This window comes from Podarcis filfolensis (assembly GCF_964270895.1).
Source record: "Podarcis filfolensis genome assembly, chromosome: 13".
NCBI classification, from domain to species: Eukaryota; Metazoa; Chordata; class Lepidosauria; order Squamata; family Lacertidae; genus Podarcis; species Podarcis filfolensis.
Window position 1 is genome coordinate 12503867 of NC_139615.1, and position 19585 is coordinate 12523451.

General features: G+C 41.8%; 1 protein-coding gene across 1 annotated transcript; it reads right to left on the reverse strand.

Annotated features, from left to right (window-relative positions):
* Positions 1-6724: 6724 nt before the first annotated feature.
* LOC310747195 (vomeronasal type-2 receptor 26-like) lies at positions 6725-15923 on the reverse strand. The gene is made up of 6 exons (XM_083581551.1): positions 14177-15923; positions 11912-12203; positions 9942-10802; positions 9256-9483; positions 8113-8239; positions 6725-7644 (listed from the first exon to the last, which is right to left on the reverse strand). Exons 2-6 carry the CDS (start codon positions 12038-12040, stop codon positions 6743-6745), a joined length of 2247 nt encoding a protein of 748 aa, XP_083437677.1. The 5' UTR covers positions 12041-12203; positions 14177-15923; the 3' UTR covers positions 6725-6742.
* Positions 15924-19585: the final 3662 nt, after the last annotated feature.

Consider the following 19585-nt stretch of genomic DNA (forward strand, 5'->3'; position numbering starts at 1 on the left):
AATGAGCTAAAAAGTAAATGGAGGAAGAGAAGACACAGAGTAGATTCTTTTCACAGTATTCATATACATTATGTGATGAACCCTGTTAGTAAATATGCCCTTTGCCAACATTTTGGTGTTTGGTGCAACTCTCTCATTTATACAAAAGACATACATGGAGATGGGCTGAAAACTGGGATCATCTCCCATTTGTGGTTTGGAAACCTTTGCTTTGATGAATGGAGAGGGAACTGTGTCTGTTTTTTTTATTATTATTATGAATCTTTTTATGAATCCCCCAAACAGCAGATTCCTTAGATATTATCTGGCTTTGTCAGAATTGCAATTTGGGTCAGATGCTCATTTCTTCTCTGGAGCTTCGTCTTTCTTCATCATGATGCATATGCCCCATCACACAGCAAAACTGTCCTGATTCTTCTCAGACTTTATTTATGAACATTTATTTCACTTGTGAATCAGCTGCGAAATACTATTACTGTTCTTCTGTGGAACTGGATTCTATCTGCAATTTCCCATAACCTCTCTCTGTCTTTCATTATGTCGGGTGTGCTAAAGTGGAATAGAATAGGCTCCTACCTGTAAGGTTTTTTTTAGCTGCAAGCATTTCCCCCACTTCCCCAGCAGCTTATTTGACATGCCCTCCTCACTAATTTTTCCACTGGCACCTAAAATCTTATTGATTTTATCCTGTAAGCAATTCCCCCTTTCCCTCAGCAACTCATTCAGCAGAAAATGAAGCCCACTCTCCCATCAGCGGCCATTGGTATATACTGTAAGTGATCTAAATGTGTGTGTGTGTAAGACAGGGGAAAGTTACATATTTTTTCAGGTATTGCAACCTTCGCCTTTATTCAGGTTTGTCTGTCTATCTGCTTGTTTGCTTATATTACAATTATGTACCACCTTTATTTTCAAAGGAACTCAAGGTGGTGTACATGGTTGTCCTTCCAATTTCATATTCACCCGGAACCTATGCTGAGGAACCTGCCTCTCCCTCTATGCAAGCTAATAGAGGTATTGTACATGGGTGCCTTACCTGTGGAATCTTAAAGATATCCAAAACAGTGGCCACATAAAAGGAGATTTCAGAATCCAGTCCCCCAATGACCCCAGTCAGATTATTTTCAACATCACATATATAGTTAGGGACAAAATTCTTCACCATGGATAACAGCAGCAGTGTGGCAAGATATGTGCTCCTTGCACTGATATAGCTGTCATATAAGTGAAAGCCCAAGGTGATATTGGGTAAGATGTGAGGGTCTTCATTGATCTCCTTGACTGCAAATGCCAAGGCCACGATGTGCTGGTAACCCTTAGGCACCACCCTAGAATGAGAGTTGCAAACTGTATCAGCAGGAACGTCAACAAATGTTTTCTTTTACACAATAGTTAATCATACTGAGTTCAGGGGGGTTTACACTCTACCCGTTCTACTATTGAATAGATCTTATCAGTAGAAAGTTCTTCCTGATGTTTAGTTGAAATTTCCTTTCTTGTAACTTGAATACCCTGATTTGGAGCAAGAGAAAACAAGCATGTTCCATCTTCCTGGTGACAGCCTTTGAGATATTTGAAAATGGCTATCATTCCTCCCCTCAGTCTTACCATAGCTAAACATATCAAACTCTCTCAACCATTCCTCATAAGGCTTGGGTTTCCAGACCATCTTTGTTGCCCTCCTCTGCACATGTTTCAGCTTGCTAATACGTATCCTTCTTCCATTGTGGTGGTCAGAACTGGATACAGGACTCCAGGTGACCGAGGCAGAATAGAGCAGTACTATTACTTCCTTTGATCAGGACACTATACTTCTGTTGATGCAGATCCCTTGAACTTTCCACATGAACTACTGGCAATCTAAGTGTTCCTCATCTTAGATTTGTGCATTTGTCCCTATTGGAATTCATGTTGTTACTTTTGTCCCAAATTTCTAATCGTTTAAGATTAATAGTATCTAGAGCAGGGGTTGCTAATGTGGGGCCCATAGGACATCTTGCCGTGCACACCAGAGGTCTTTTTCTGACAAAGTCTCTGGTCTCTCTCTGCAGTGACCTCTTTTTCATGAAGCAGTGATGGTAATTGTAATTCACTGAATTCTATACTTCATAATAAGTACCTTTCAGTGCTGAAACAAACCTTAGCCTAGATCAGAAAATGAAACATTCAGCTTTAGAACAGGTTTTTAAAAAATCATTCTTACTAACACTCTAGTAGTTCAGATAAGGTGCCATAGGAAGGCACTGGACATAGTAAAAGATCCATCGCATCCTGGTCACTGTCTCTTCGAGCTCCTGCCGTCGGGACGGAGATACAGGACGATGAAGACAAGAACGAGCCGTCTTAAGAACAGCTTCTTCTCCAGAGCAATCTCGGCCCTGAATGGGAAGCCTGGACTTTGAAAGTCATCTAATCTTCCTTGCTGTACTATACTGTATTGTTTGAATTAGTGTTTTTATGGAGCAGTCAAGTAATTTTGTTGTCCCTGAGAGGGGGCAATGACAATAAAGATATTATTATTATTATTATTATTATTATTATTATTATTATTATAAAGTCTATCAAAATTTGCTGTTCAAAAGGCCTCTCTCAGACACACAAACATGAATACATTTCAATACATTTATTTTCATTTCTCTATCCAGAAATGGGAATTTCTCCTGTATTCTCTTAATTCACAAGAGATTCCTTCCAATTTTTTGCACCAGCATAAGTCTCATTCATATCTAAAGTGGATTCCCCCAGGTAAAAGGGTAAATGTTTGCTGCCTCACTCATTATTCTGAGGCCCCAACTCTAGGTTTGATCATTCCTTTGATGTAATAAAATGAGTGCCTTAGTTCTTACAGAAGCTCTTCAGGCAGTGCTGGTGGGGGTTCCTCAGTGAATTCTGTTGGAGAGGAGAAGAAGCCACCATGGGAAACAATGCCACCAATGAGGAACTCTCCTGGCTGATGATACATGTGAAGTGGATGGTGTGGACCTTGGAGCCTGCATTTTGCTATGTGAGCCTCACATATATTGTAAGAAATCAGTTCCAGCAGCAAGAACACTAAAACCACCATCATTAATACAAGGGCAACTGTTTGTTTTATGCAGAAACTATGGTTTTTCTGACAATACTAGATTAGGTTTCTCCAAGATAAAAATTGTCTCATTTAAATGTTAGATTAATTTCCTGAGAGGACACAATCTGGGAGTATCCAAAATCAGAATTGCTGATCCCAGACACTATTTAAATAATTCTGGTTAAGTTGTAGTATCCTTTGTGTTATGTTGCCAGTGGCCAGAGAAAATACACAGGGGTTTTTGAGGAGCAGCATATTAATTATAGCCTTGTTAATAAACAAGCAGGAATGTAGTTGTTAATCCAATGCTTGGGATTCCCTGTGGAATTGCAGAAGAAAATTGCTGAAGAAAATATTCAGAACTGTTATTTTAATTTCCCTTTCATTAGATAATAATAGAGCAGTGGTGTATGTGTGAAATTAGAAGTTAGAAGCTCATAATAGAAGACCTTGTAGAAAATGGAGACTCCAAAATGTAGCATGGTGTAGTCAACATCTTGGAATTTGGCTGAGTGGATCTGGATTCACACCAGCCATGTGACATGAGTGCAATGGCCATTCATGGCTATTCTGGGGAATGACCTCTCAGCCTCCTTCCCCTGTGCCTTAGGAATCCATGTTTGCCCACACCCCCATGGGCAAATGCCCCTGTGATTCCGGAGAGGTTGAATTGGTGCCCCATGCCCTCCCGTAGGACTCCTTTTATAGAGCCTTGTGAAAAATCTCTCTTGATTCTGTCAGCCCATGTGAGCTAGCACCTTAGGGAAAAAGGGTATTCCTGAAATCTCTCAGACCCCACAATTCATCGAGACGCAGCTGGGGGTGGTCAGGATTCCCAAAATTTCTGAGCCTGATGTTTCAGCCTTTTGGTAGATTTTAATTCAGTGTCCAACTTCATTCAGCAATGCTGATGTCTCTGGCTTTTTCTGCAAACTTTGGTATTATTTTTTTTAATTGTGTATTCTGCTTCACTTTCACTAGGGCAAGGGTTGGGGATGTGTGGCACTCCAGATGTTGATGGATTCCAAAACCAACCAACTCCAGCCAGTATGGAAAATGGTCAGCAATGATGAGGGCTGTAGTGTAACAATATATGGAGGGCTATAGGCTTCCCATCCCTGCTCTATATGCAGTAAACCATCCATAGTGGCAGGGGGAACTCAGCCAGATGGGTGAGATATAAATAATAAACTTATTACTATCATTATTATTATTATGAGTCCTACTTTTTTCCATTCCTGTCTCTACTTGAATACCTGGATTTTCTGCAAGGGGAGCATAATCTTACACACACTCATTAATAAGTATTGTTAGCTTGCTGTAAATTAATATAGATCTCTACTCAGAAATAAGTGTTTTAAGGTTTAATGGGGCATACTCCCTGATAGGTGAGTACCAGCTGGCAACCTAGGCTTTGGTTTAAGGTTGAAATTGGGAGAAAGCAGTGGCTCTGTGCCATTAAGTGCTGTATGGAAGGAATAAATTCAGAGGTTAAGCCTGGCATCTAGAAAGCTGAGGTCCATTATGGGCATGCACAAGCATCCTGAAGTTTCTCTGTCCTCTTTGATTCAGCTTTCAATCTCATTAATCCCTGGTTTAGTTGCATTCTCTATTCAGCATCATTAGATCTAATCACTTTTCTCTGCTCATCAAACATTTGCTGAAGTATGCCAACAGTCAGTGGAATGTCCAACAATATACTTCCCATACTTGATGTTTTTGATCTTATTAAGAATTCAGTCTCATTACATCTCCTGTCTTTACCTTAAGATCTCCACAGCATCATTTCATATCAAATTAAACACATTCCATTCCCAAGGAGGAAATATGAAGTGACAAAGTTACTTGTGTTTTCTTGGCAGCTCACACCAAATGTAAATTTCCATTGTCACGTGGAGAAAACACTTTCAGTTCTCTCAGTTGTACATTATAACCATCTCAGAGAGGCTTTTCCATGCACCATACCCACCAGGGTTACTATGTGGTTTGGGGGCAAAATGTTGATTCCGTCACTCTTAAGTTGATTAACCCTGTTACGATTCCCAGGAGCAGGTCCTGGTTTCACAAAATGAATAGAGATGGGACTCTTCATCTCAAGGTCATGGGTTCAAGCCCCACATTTGGCAAAGGATTCCTGCTTCGCAGGCCATTGGACTACAAAACCTCTGGGGTATTTTCCAACTCTACAATTCTGTGATTCTTGGAGACCCAACATAGAAAACGGCTTTTTCAGAGCACCAGATGTTAACCCCCTGTTTACCAATTTCTCCAGAGTGGATTTGATAGCAAAGATTTATGGCTGGCTATCACCAATCACCATGTAACAATCACTGTTAGCAGACTACCACCAAAGCTGTTTGGTCTGCCATGTTTCTCGCTTAGAAGCCCACCATTGCTAAGGAGATTGATGTGCACATTTCAACGTCACCTGCTGCTGCTCAGGCTGATTAGCTGCCAACCCACTTTCTTGCGTGTTTTAATAAATGGAATAATTTGGTGAGCACACACATAGACACACACAGATGTTCCTGCAATTCGGTAGTGTTATTAGTTTCTAGAAGGTTTGCCATGTCTTCAAATTCCAATTCCATGAACCTATGTGAAAAGTTTGCCACTTTGGTTTCTCAATTCATGTCAAAAGGATATCTGAAGATTCGATTTCGAAATCTCAATTTGGATTCAGGGTTCTAAATGAAATCTAGACCACACCGATTCTGTCTGAAAGAAGAGTGGAGGATCTGAATCACAAAATCAGGCTTTAAATTGAATGTTGAGGTGTGCAAGGGAAAGGCCCTGCAGATATCTGGTGAATTTTCACCACTTCCCAATCCGGGGACGATTATTATTACGAATAGAGTGTTCTGATCCATCACGTGTGTTGGTGAAATAAAACTTTTCAGTTGTGGCTTCCCATCTGTCAAATGCTTACCTGGTGAGGTCTGCTTGATTCTTTGTTGCCATCTTTTTCAAGGACCAGGGAAAAATTCTTCCACATTTTCTTATCTAGTTCTCTTAATTTCTCCAAGGAGACCTGATTCTGATAAAATCTTGGTGGGGAAATACTGAATTCAATGGGGAGTATATTAGCTTACAGTACATTGATTAACTATGGAACTCACTGCCACAGGAAACAGTGGTTGGGACAGTACATTTGCTCTTGGGTACTGCTTGTAGGTTTCCCACATGCATCTGGTTGGTCAGTGTGAGTACAGGCTGCTGGGCGAGATGGGCCATTGGCCTGACTCAAGAGGATCCTCTTACATGTCTGTATTTGAAGGGAATAAGACCTTGAAGTAGAGGATGGGGGGGCACATAAACTTTATAACTGGCTATGTAATTGAATTGTATTTGAATAGGCATTGCTCTTGGTATTGATATAATGTGGTGTATATTGGAGTTTTGTAATTGAAAATTAATAACAAAATAAGAAAGAAGTAAGGCCAGATACAGATTTGCTTACATGTATATTTTGACAAGAATTGCTCTGAGTCCTCTTGTCAACACATGCTACAACAGAATAATGTATGTGTAAAGGTATCATTGTTTTGCTTAAAGCAAATAAGTCAATTTTACAAATAAATTTTCAACTATGAAAATTTGGAGTCTAGAAAAAATTATATTCTGTGCAGACAGAGAAAAGCACAAAATACAGCAAAATACAGGTTTATTATTTCTTTAATTTTTCTTCCTTATAAGCTGTTCCCTATTGTTCAGCTCAGGCCTCAGAATGATTATGTAACATTTGGGGAAGAAGATGCAACCCAGCAACCCACCACCAGAGGCTAAGATGGAGAAGATCTCCACAGCTACCATATATTTTCCCTTGGTGCTCAGGTAGGAGGGAATAAAGGACAGCCAAACACTGAAGAAGACCAACATGCTGAAAGTGATAAACTTGGCTTCGTTGAAACTGTCCGGTAACTTCCTGGCGAGGAAAGCCACAGCAAAACTTACAGCTGCCAGGCAGCTCATGTAGATGAGGACACAATAAAACATGGTCACAGACCCTTCATTACATTCTAGTATAATTTCTTCCATCACAGAGTGCATGTCCACATCTGGGTATGGGGGAGACGTTGCCAGCCACACAGTACATATTCCTACTTGGACTATGGAGCAGGAAAGGAGAATGGAGTGGCCTAGTTCTTTCCCCACCCATTTCCTCATCCTGGATTCTGGTTTTGTAGCAATGAAGGCCAAAACCACCGTGAAGGTTTTTGCCAGGACACAAGAAACAGCGGTTGAGAAGATGATGCCGAAAGCTGTTTGTCGGAAGAGACATGTGACCTTCTTAGGTTGGCCAATGAAGAGCAATGCACAAAGGAAGCAGAGCAGGAGAGAGATGAGGAGAGTGTAGGTGAGGTTTCGGTTGTTTGCAATGACAATGGGTGTGTCGTGGTGCTTCACAAATATACATAGTACCAGAGCTGTGATCGAGGAAAGGGAAAGAGAGAAAGAGGCTAAACTGATGCCCAAAGGTTCTTCATAAGACAAGAAGCTTATATCCTTCGGTAGACATGCATCATGGTTTCTGCTTGGATAGTCTTTGTCTGGGCATTTATGGCAGTTATTCATATCTGGGGGGAAATAAAGAAATTAGCTCATATCATGTCAACTTTCTGAAATGTTTACTTTCTGTCTGAGAAGCAAAGAGCTTTCTTTAAATCAAAACACATATCTAGTATTGTCTGGTGCTCTGCAAAGTGGTATTACTGATTTTAATTGGTTCAGAGCTATGTGCTGCCAGAGCCAGGGCCATTGACATATGAATGTTTATTCACACTAGCCTTGATGCAGCCTGTGTAAGTCAGAAGGAGTGACAAGGCCCCCTATAGATATGATTTGAACCACATACGATACAATTACTCTCAATGCATAGTCATTCATTGGCATATTTAGACTATCTGAAATGCAATGATCACAAGAAGGCAGGATCACGCACACAGTAGATTATCTATTTTGAAAGATAAACTCAGGTGTCCTTACAACACCTTTCAATTATTACTTTTGAGTCTGGATCTATTTAATCTATTTATTTATCCTACCATCCTGGTTTGCAATCTTCCCCTCTGCACATGGGATGCAATCATAGCAACAAGGTGGCTGTCCCTCCTTCACTTTCTTGCTGGATCCTGGCAGACATCTCTCAGTACAGACAGAAAGAGGCTGAGTCTATTCCAGAAATGAAAGAGCAGAAGGATCAGCAGAATAATAATGAGTTTGGAAATCTTCATGTTCTTGGGCCCTTCTCTGTGTTACAAAGCTGACTCAGCATTTCAGGGATATGTGGAATGGCAATTTTTTTTAGTAATCGTAATGTTTGAAGTATTTTGATATCCCCTCTATTGTTCTGGGAATTGCAGGTGTTGTGCTTATATGTTCTGCATAGATTGCCCTGCCCATTAATGTATACTCTGAAGTTATTCTTGTGTCCCTGTTATGTTTCTCATAATAGATACATTTGAGTATGTTGTTCACTAGATTTACATCTCTAGAATTGATTTTGGTGCTGGTGGCTACACCTGTTCCTGGACCCATCAGATGCTGTCTGGGGGTGAGAGTCAAATAAGGCATTATTGAGGAATGCAATCTTGGTGAATTCCAAAACAACAAAAATTATGGACATTTACATGAAACTATCCAAGACCTATGGCACCCTTATTTTAATATATATTTCTCTTTTTACTTAAGATTCAGGTTGCAGTCTTCCAGAGGAAAGGAAAACCCATTGAGTTACTCTAACTAACCACTTGTGTACACTCTCTGATGTAAGATTGCTTCAAGGTCAAACAGATCATCCACTTCATAGTTCCATGGTCTTTCACCACGTACAACCCCTTGTGCAGGCAAAATATATGCAGAGGCCCTGATTGGCTGGAAAAAACCCCTGCACTCCTGTCTAGAGGCCTTTTCATAGTAAAACTGGTATTTGACCTAGATCAAAGCACCCATATTCACATGAAGGCTCTCTGTGTTCTGTTTGTATCATCCTTAATAAAATATTTTCCTTTACTCATTTTGTGGCTTCTAGCAGCAAGCTTTTGGCTCTTAATCTGGTACTTGGATGCATTGATCATGTTCTACATAGTAACCTGCAGTTTAAAAGACAGTGAGTAGACATGCAGGTGAATGATCATTGCTTTTGCAAGACTGAATCTCTTTGGAATTATCTAACAATTCGGCCCTACCTCATTAAACCAACTGTGCCATGTTATGGCATCTTCATCAAGGATGAATGATTGGTCTGGAGGAGCCTGTGGGTCTATCCTCCCAACTCTCACTCTGTGCAAACTTTGGTTGGAGAATATAATCCAGTTGACAATATCCAAGCTAGATGCTGCCTCTCCATTCTGGTTGATGAAGACCACATCTCCTGCAGTATTGTTAAATGAGATACTTCTCAGAAAGTGATGGAGCTAGATTGAATACAGAAAAGGCAATTGTTTGGAAAAGACTGCTGTTCTATTACAGGACTGAGGTATCTTTTTTCACACAGCAATTGGTGTGCGGTGATTAAGTCAACAGTGAGTGAAGTCAGGTTCAAGGATGGAGAGATCTCCCCCCCCTCTCCGGTCTTCTTTCTCCCACCCCACTTCTTTTTCTCTCTCCCTCTTCATCTCAGGAGACACAACAGTGGTTTGCAACTACCTGCTGTGAGCAAGGATTTGGTGTATATGGGATAGAGAGAATGCTGACCATCTCTCTTGGCCATGACTACTGCTTGTTATCTGTGAATACAGTGGCATTTCAGTGATCTTCTGTCATACAAAACCGTTTTTTCTCTGAGAGGAATGAGCAAACTGACAATTTTGGAAACCCATACTTTATCAGAGAATAACAGGTTTCTTCCAGTTGAGGATGTTCAGCCTATTACCTGCCAAAACTGTAGATTTGGATTCTTCCTTCTCCCTCTGTATGCCATTCCTTTGTGCCTGAGTCTGGATGTGAACATGGCATGTAAAGCATGGGCCATGGCATAGGCAGCACTGTGGATGCTGTAACTGTGGCCTGTCATGCTCATTTCAAAAAATGACCCAGGAAGGCTCTCCAGCTTCTCTTCCCCGGTGCAAATATTCCCCTCCACCTTGTCTGCAGTGATATCTGGGAATACACATTCAAAGGCCTGTTGCCAGAAGTCCCTGATAAAACCATCCCCATCTGTGCTGGAAGGGTTTCTGTGCACAACATAATGATAAAATCCTGGTGGGTGTCTGAAGTGAATTTCAAAGGATATACCACCATTGAATACTCTTGAATCCCAGTTCCTTTGAAAGACAAATGAAGAAAACTCAATCTGGGCAGTTGTTATCCATACTTTGCTTTTTATATTGTTTATCATGTCATTATGTTCTGATAGGTATGGAAGCCATCTAAAAGTTGCCATGGAATAAGATTCTCCATTTGCCACCATAACATTAGCTTTGCTGCTGAGAATTTTATGGTTTATAATTGCCCCCTGTTGTAGCATGCCATTAATTTCAGAAATAAAACTAAAATCAGGGATTCTTTCTAGGAATGCAAAGCAGACACCACTCTTGGTAAACATTGGGAAAATGGTTTGCACAAATCTTTCTCCATTTTCATTGTCCATTGCAATGACTCCAATCCACGTCCACCTGAAATGCAGAAGCAAAGAGAGAATTCCCTCATACTGAAGGGCTTCCGAGGCTGCCATCTGGTAGAAGGGAAGCCCTGGGCTTTTATCATTCATCACCGGAGCAGAGCCATAAATGAGCTAAAAAGTAAATAGAAGAATGGAAGAGGCAAAGTAGATTCTTTTCACAGTATTCATATTTACTATGTGTTGAACCCTGTTAGTCAAATATGCCCTTTGCCAACGTTTCAGGGTTTGTTTGCCTCTCTCTCTGTTTTACAAAAGACACACATGCAGATGGGCTGAAACTTGGGATCATCTCCCTTTTCTCATTTTTAAACCTTTCACTTTTATGACTGGAGCAGGGCATTGTGTCTATTTTACTTTTAAAAAGCCAAACATTTTTTGAGTCATTGCAAAATTTGCCAAGGTCTTGTATAATGGATAAAACTGAATGGGGAACATACCATGCCCCAAGCAGCAGATTACCTAGACATTATCTGACTTTGTCAAAACTGCAGGTTGGATCAGATTCATATTTCTTCTCTGGAGCTTCGTCTTTCTTCTTCATGATGCACATAACCCATCACACAGCAAAACTGTGCTGATTCTTCTCAGACTTTATTTATGAACATTTATTTCACTTGTAACTCAGCTGCTTTCTATTATTACTGTTCTTCTGCAGAACTAGATTGTATCTTCAATTTTCCATAACTTCTTTGTGTTTGGTGCAATAAAGAAGAATAATTATGGTACTGGAACCTACCTGTCAGTTGTTTTAGCTATAAGCAATTTCCCCCCTCTTCCCCAGCAGCTTTTTGGAGATGCCCTGATCACTAATTTTACTATTGACACCTCCCTGTCAGCTTTTCTCGTGTAAGCAAGTTCCCCTATACCCCAGTTATTCAATTCAAATACCCTCCGCACTAAGCAGAAAGTACTGCATAACCAAAAAGCAGCTGGTGAGGGAGAAGCCCACTTACCCATCACTGGCCTTTGGGATAACAGTATTTTAGATGTTTGTGTAAGATGGGGGGGGGGGAGTGACATATCTTTTCAGGTATTGCACATTTCCCCTTATTGATGTTTGCTTGTTTATATTATAATTATGTACAATCTTTATTTTCCAAGGATCTCAAGGTGCTGTACATGGTTCTCCTTGTAATTTCATATTCACCCGGAACCTATGCTGAGGAACCTGCCTCTTCCTCTATGCAAGCTAATAGAGGTATTGTACATGGGTGCCTTACCTGTGGAATCTTAAAGATATCCAAAACAGTGGCCACATAAAAGGAGATTTCAGAATCCAGTCCCCCAATGACCCCAGACAGATTATTCTCAACATCACATATATAGTTAGGGACAAATTTCTTCACCATGGATAAAAGCAGCAGTGTGGCAAGATATGTGCTCCTTGCATTGTTATAGCTGTCATATAAGTGGAAGCCAAAGGTGATATTGGGTAGGATGTGAGGGTCTTCGTTGATCTCCTTGACTGCAAATGCCAAGGCCACGATGTGCTGGTAAAGCTTAGGCACCACCCTAGAATGAGAGTTGCAAACTGTATCAGCAGGAACTTCAACAGATCTATCCTTTTACATAACAACACAGCAATTAATTATATTGTGTTCATTCAGATTAACTCAGTCCATTCTACTATTCAACAGCTCTTATCAATGAAAAATTCTTCCTGATGTTTAGTTGAAATCTCCTCTCTTGTAACTTGAAGAAGCTAATTTGAGTCCTAACCTCCGAAGCAAGAGAAAAAAAGCATGTTACATCTTCCTGGTCACAGCCCTTGAGATATTTGAAAATGGCTATCATTCCTCCCCTCATTCTCATCATAGCTAAACATACCAAACTCCCTTATCTGTTCCTCATAAGACTTGACTTGGTTTCTAGACCATCTTTGTTGCCATCCTCTGCACATGTTCCAGTTTGCCAATATCCTTCTTAAATTGTAGTGATCAGAACTGGACACAGGACTCCAGGTGACCAAGGCAGAATAGAGAGGTACTATTACTTCCTTTCATCAGGACACTATACCTCTGTTGATGCAGATCCCTTGAACCTTTCCACATGTACTACTGGCAAGCCAAGTGTTCCTCATCTTAGATTTGTGCATTTGTCCCTATTGGAATTCTTGTGTCATTTTTTGTCCCAGTTTTTCAATATTTTAAGGTGTATCTAGAGCAGGAGTTGCTAATGTGGGGCCCATGGGATGACTTCCCTTACATGTCTGAGGTCTTTTTCTGACACTTACAAAGTCTGTGGTTTCTCTGGTCTCTCCCTGCAGTGACTTCATTTTCATGAGTCAGTGATGGTTGTTGGAATTCACTGAATTGTATACTTCATAATAAGTACCTTTCAGTGCTGAAACAAACCTTAGTCTAAGTTCAGAAAATGAAAGCATAAGGATATTCAGCTTCAGAACAGGTTTTTCAAAAATGCGTTCTTACTAACACTCTAGTTCAGATAAGACCTATTGAAATTAGCTGATCAAATAAATCAATATTTATTTTTCCTATTGAGAAATGGGAGCTTCTTCAGTATTCTCTTAATTCACAAGACATTCTTATGAATTTTTACATCAGCCTATGTCCCACTGATTTGCAAAGTTGTTATTCCTAGGTAAATGGGCAGAAGTTTGCAGCCTTAGTCATTATTTTGAGGCTGCAACTCTAGGTTTGATCATTCCTTTGATGTAATAAAATGAGTGGCTTAGTCCTTACACGAGCTCTTCAGGCAGTACTGGTGGGGGTTCCTCAGTGAATGTTGCTGGAGAGACGATGAAGCCACCATGGAAAACTATGCCACCAATGAGGAATTCTCCTGGCTGATGATACATGTGAAGTGGATGGTGTGGACCTTGGAGCCTGCATTTTGCTATGTGAGCCTGACATATATTATAAGAAATCAGTTCCAGCAGCAAGAACACTAAAACAAACATTCTCACTAAAAAACCAACTGTTTGTTCTACACAGAACCCATGATTTCTCAAGCAAGATTATAATTAGCTTCTCCAGTTTAAATTGTATCATTTGAATGGTAGTAACGCCTCCTGAGATGATGCAATCTGTGAGTATGTAAGAACAGACTTGTGGATCCCACACCCTATTTAAATCATTCTGGTTAATTTTGGTATCTTTTATGTTACTTTTGCAAGTGGCCACTGAAAGTCCACAGGGTTTTTTGAGAAGCAGCAGATTTAATTATAGCCCTGTTAATAACCAAGCTGGAATATAGTTATTTATTCAATGCTTGTGAACCTCTGTGGAATTGCAGAAGAAAATGTGTTTGTGACAGATTCAGAACTGTTGTGTTTAATTCCCTTTCAGTAGATAATAAGGGACCAGTGGTGTATTGGTGAATTTTGAAGTTTGAAGTTCATAATAGAAGACCTTGTAAAAAATGGAGACTTCAAAATGTATTATGGTGTTTTCAGCATCTTGGAATTTGGTTGAGTGGACCTGGATCCACATCAACCATGTGGCATGAGTTTAATGGCTGCTCACCACTTTCCCACGGGGTGACAGTTTCGTAACCTCACTCTCAGTCTCCTTCCCCGATGGCCTAGGCACACACATATGCTGGCCTGTGGAGAAGAATTATTCTTGGCTGTTGGATCTCAAAGGGGAGGGGTCTTTCCAACCCAAAAGGCACCATAAATGGGCCACTCACTGGTGCCTCCTGGAGGGCAGTGCCTTACTGGCTGTGGCTATTGGCTGCTGTCTCGTCTAGCCTGGCAGTGAGGCTTAAAAGGACGCTTACAGGAGGCTCTCGCAGGAAGGCTGGGTGAAGAGTGACACCCTCCCACCCTCCCTTTTTATTTCCATTCACAATTCAGGTCAGTTAATTATCGTGCTTGTAAAATGTATTTTCCTTTTCAGGTCATTATGTAACATAGCTTTTCTCCCTAAGCGTCATTCCGTTTAACCACTTTATTTTTCTTCTACCTGCTGACCTTACTATGGTTGCTTATGGTTGCCATATTCAGAGCTGGGAAGGAATTTGCCTGTAGACAAATTGGCCGTAGGTTTTGCCTTCCTAGTAGCAAAACTTCAAAACTTTTGGTGGTTAAGTCATTGGGTGCTGTGGCGTTTGCCTCCTAGGATGGGTCAAGGAAAGAGTTAAAATGGGTGTGATGTGATTGGCCAGTGAGAATGCAAGGGGGGAGTAAAAGATAGTGTGGGAGGTTTTGAAAGGCAGTTGAGGTTTGGGAGTTGGGAGTTGAGGTTTGTCAGTTGGGAGTTGAGGCTTGGGGGTTGGAGAAGGAAGAGGGTGGAATATGCAGTGGGTTGGTTGAGTTGTATTGTGAGGGAGTGAGAGGAATTGTTAGGGAGTTAGATAGATAGTTGGGAATAATTCAGTTTGAAGTTGTAGGAACTAAGATTTAAGAAACTGACAAGAGAAAAATAAAACGACACCATACGCTTATTCCTGCACTTAAAAATAAACTTGATTGTTTGTTTACGTTAACAACTGTCTGGACTCCGTGTGTCCCTGTGAGAAGTGGGGTGGTGGCAGCAAAGAAAGCAACCGCAGTGGTGGCACAGGGTCAATGGACCGTGAAACGTCCGGGGGCCCTGTGTGATCGCCACAAAATTGGTGGTGCAGCGGTGGGATAAGAACCGTACCTGCCGCCACAAAATTGGCGGCAGTGGTGGGATACGATAAGTCTAAGTGCCTGTGTGGTGAAACAATACACCTAGAGAGGGGAAAGGTAAATTGGGGAGGAGATTACCTGGCCTGAGGGTGTGATTGAGGATAAACACCAGATTGCTGTGTGGCCGAGATAACAATAAGAGCAAGAGATCTCAAAAGACTGTTCTGGCGGAGGCTTAGGCTCAGGGTCAGAGGAAGTAAGCTTGAAAGGTTAGAGGAAAAAACCTAAAGCTATACTTTGGGGACCAGGGTCTTGGAAAGCCAAGCCGGGAGGAACAGTGCTGAGAGTAAAAGACTCTTATTTAATTAATGCAAAATACTGACTCAACCATAGTGCCACCCAAGAAGACCAAGCACCCAGTGAGAGAAAACCCACATGAAAGCTCTGGAGAATAGAATGGGAATCCCCAGGGGGAAGAAATCAGAATAGGAGAGATGACTAAAACCCCACCTGAAGTAGAAGTTCCACAGTTTTCAGAGGATTTTGAAAAGTGGAAATTAGTACAAGAATATAACTTGAAATTAGACCTTGAGAAAAATAGAACTGAACAATTTAGGCTGGAGCAGGAATTGGAAAGAGAAAAATTGATGGCTGAGCAAGAATTGGAAAAAGAAAAATTGAGGGCTGAACAATTGAGGGCTGAGCAGGAAAGGGAACAGCAGCGGTTTCAGTTAGAGATGAGACGGTTGGAATTAACGGTTTTAGAAAATAGTAATAATAGTAATAACACCGATGGACAGAATCAAATAATAATAATAATAATAATAATAATAATAATAATAATAATAATTTTTATTTATACCCCGCCCTCCCCAGCCAAGGCCGGGCTCAGAGCGGCTTACAAGCAATAATAAAAACAAGTTAAATGATTACAACTTAAAAACAAAATTAAGAAATACAACATTAAAATACTGAAACATTAAAATATTAAAATGTAGCCTCATCGCAGAAGGAGAAGGAAAAGAAAAAAGAAAGAGAGGGAGGGAATCAAATTGGCTCCAAGCCAAAGGCCAGGCGGAACAACTCTGTCTTACAGGCCCTGCGGAAAGAAATCAGATCCTGCAGGGCCCTGGTCTCATGAGGCAGAGCGTTCCACCAGGCCGGAGCCAGAGGTGAAAAGGCCCTGGCTCTGGTTGAAGCCAATCTAACTTCCTTAGGGCCTGGGACCACAAGGGTGTTGCTATTTATGGACCTTGAGGCTCTCCGTGGGGCAGACCGGGAGAGGCGGTCCCGTAGGTACGAGGGTCCTAGGCCGTGAAGGGCTTTAAAGGTCAAAAGCAGCACCTTAAATCTGATCCTGTACTCCACCGGGAGCCAGTGCAGCTTGAAAAGCACTGGGTGAATATGCTCCCATGGCAGAGACCCCGTGAGGAGCCTCGCTGCAGCATTCTGCGCCCGCTGGAGTTTCTGGGACAGCTTCAAGGGCAGCCCCGCGTAGAGCGAATTACAGTAGTCAAGCCTGGAGATGACCGTCGCATGGATCACTGTGGCCAGATCAGGGCGGGAAAGGTAAAGGACCAACTGCTTGATGCGGCGAAGGTGGAAAAATGTCGCCTTGGCTGTTGCTGTAACTTGCGCTTCCATGGAAAGCGAGGCGTCAAGGATTACACCCAAACTCTTAACGGAAGGCAATGGCACTAATTGGGCCCCCGCAAGAGAAGGGAGTTGGTCCCTCATCCCCATGCCATCCCGACCCAGCCATAGGACCTCTGTCTTCAAAGGATTTAGTTTCAATCGGCTCCCACGAAACCATCCAGCCACAGCTTCCAAGCATCTGGTCAGTGTGTTCGGGGCCGAGTCGGTGTGGCCATCCATCAGCAGATAGAGCTGAGCATCATCAGCCCAAAGCTCCGGATAATCTGGGCAAGGGGGCGCATAAAGATGTTAAAAAGCATTGGGGAGAGGATTGCACCTTGCGGCACTCCACACACCAAGGAGTGTAAATGAAGATAGATTTAAAACGCTTTCCTGAGTTTAGAGATAGGGATAGCCCAGAAGCATTTCTAGTATCCTTCGAGAAAGCCTGTCACGATTTTCAAGTAAGAGAGGAAGATAAAATGATGATCTTGAGAGCTAGGATAAGCGGTCCTCTAGCCGAATTATACGCTCAAATGACTGAGGAACAATCCCAAAATTTTGAGGTGTACAAGCAGTTAGTATATACACACTTTGGGGTTACCTCAGAGCAATTGAGGAAAAAATTTAGAAGTGTGACAAAGGTGAGGGAGGAAACCTATGCGCAGATGGGTGCAAAGATAAAAACTTACCTCACAAGATGGTTAGAGCAAGAGAATGCAGACACAGTACCTAAGATTAGAGAAGTGATAGCGTTGGAGCAATTTTACAACACAATAAATGGCCAATTGAAGTACCCGATAAAAGAAAGGAACCCCAAGACAATAGAGGAAGCAGCTGGTTTAGCCGATAAAATAAATGAAATCAGAGACCATGGATTTGATGGGCCAAAATTTGGTGGAAGATATTGGGAAACAAACAAGAATAAATTTCAGCAAACCAAAGGAAAGTTTACCTCAGAAACCGATAAGAGAAGCAGCCCCTCATCAAAAAGCCCACATGAGAAGGCACACACCCATACAGAGTTTACTGAGGGAAAAGTAAATAAAACAAGTTATGCAGGACCCAAAGACATTTCATGCTGGAGATGTGGGAAATTAGGTCATAAACGTTTTGAGTGTAAACCTGGAAAAGAAACATCTAGTTATAGCGCCACACAGAAACAGACATATTGTATCCAGTCTGTGGAGCAGGGCCCAACTAGTCAGGTTGTCAAGGGAACAGAAATGCCAACTAGGCCCGAGCCTGCTGAGGTAGTAGAGGCCGAAGTCCTGCATTGTTATGTGATTCAACAAGATAATCTCTTGTTAAAGAATGCTGGAGAGTTTATCTGGATAGACGGGAAAAGATATCTCGGGTTAAAGGACACGGGATCGCAAGTCATCATAGTCCACCCAGAAATAATCAGGGATGAGGACATAATCCCCGGAAAAGTAATGAAATTAAAAGGACTTTCGAAACAAGTAGAGATCCTAAAGGTGGCGGAAATAGATGTCAGGTTCAAAAACTGGGCAGGGAAGTGGCAGGTAGCCCTTTCGGAAGAAATTCCTGCCCCTGTGCTCATTGGTTGGGACATTGTAGAACATGTGCAGAGTGCTTTCATAGTTACCAGAGCAAAAGGGAGCCCACAGTCACCTGAACCTGAGGGGGTGGATACAGTAGCAGAGGCAGACAATGCTGAAGGACAGCAAGAGAATGATCAGTGTGAGGAAAGAAAAGACACCTTTTTATTTCGTTTGACTAAAAGTCAAACCCCAAGTTTTGCCAAAAAGCAAAAAGAAGATACTGAGTTACAAATGTACTTTGAGGCAGCTGAGTCAGTGAGGCCATTAACTCCTGAGTGCCCAGAACGATTTTGTTTGAGCAAGGGCCTTTTATATCGAGAAGTCCTTGCCCCACCATGCGGCGGGGGGGGGGTGAAGAAGTGAAAAGACAGTTAGTAATCCCTCATACCTATAGAGAAAAGATTTTGCAACAAGCACATAATAGCATTTTTTGTGCACACATGGGAATAACATGCTCTAAACGAAGGGTTGCACAGAACTTTTACTGGCCAGGCATGGGGAAGCAAATCAAGCTATATTGCCAGGCATGTGATATTTGCCAAAGACGAGGTACAGGACAGGACAAGACAAAGGCCAAACTATGTCCTTTACCTGTGATCTCTACTCCATTTCAAAGGTTAGGGCTGGACCTGATAGGGCCCTTGCCTAGAGCTAGCAAGCGGGAAAACAGATACATCCTCACCATAGTGAATGACGCAACCATTAATGAGAGGAAGCGGAAGGCTTGGGAGGAAATAGCAGAATATGTTAATGCTGTTAACACATTAACTGAAGCCGGTTATTATCGCAAATTTATTCCGAAATTTAGCGAGATAGCAGTGCCGTTATCTGACCTAACGCAGAAGTAGGAGCCAGAATACATCGCTCATTCGGTCCTTGGTGAGGCGCTACTTCACCCAACGCTTGAAGACTGGGATTGCACCTGTGGCGATCACACAGGGCCCCCGGACGTTTCACAGTCTATTTGTTGAATGCTTTGCACAGTGAACTGTGCATGGTTCTTTCTTGCCATCTTTTCCAAGCACCAGGGCAGAAATCATTCACACTTTCTTATCTAGTTCTCTGAATTTCACCAAGGAGACCTGATTCATTTAACATCTTCCGGGGAGAGAACCCAA

Excerpts from the sequence above, each read along its gene's own strand:
- LOC310747195 (XM_083581551.1), bottom strand. The coding sequence starts at position 12,040 with ATGGTGAAGAAATTTGTCCCTAACTATATATGTGATGTTGAGAATAAT. Across the intron at positions 10,803-11,911 it reads ATATCTTTAAGATTCCACAG|CTCATTTATGGCTCTGCTCC; the intron begins GTAAGGCACCCA and ends TTTACTTTTTAG. Across the intron at positions 7,645-8,112 it reads GAAGATTGCAAACCAGGATG|ATATGAATAACTGCCATAAA; the intron begins GTAGGATAAATA and ends ATTTCCCCCCAG.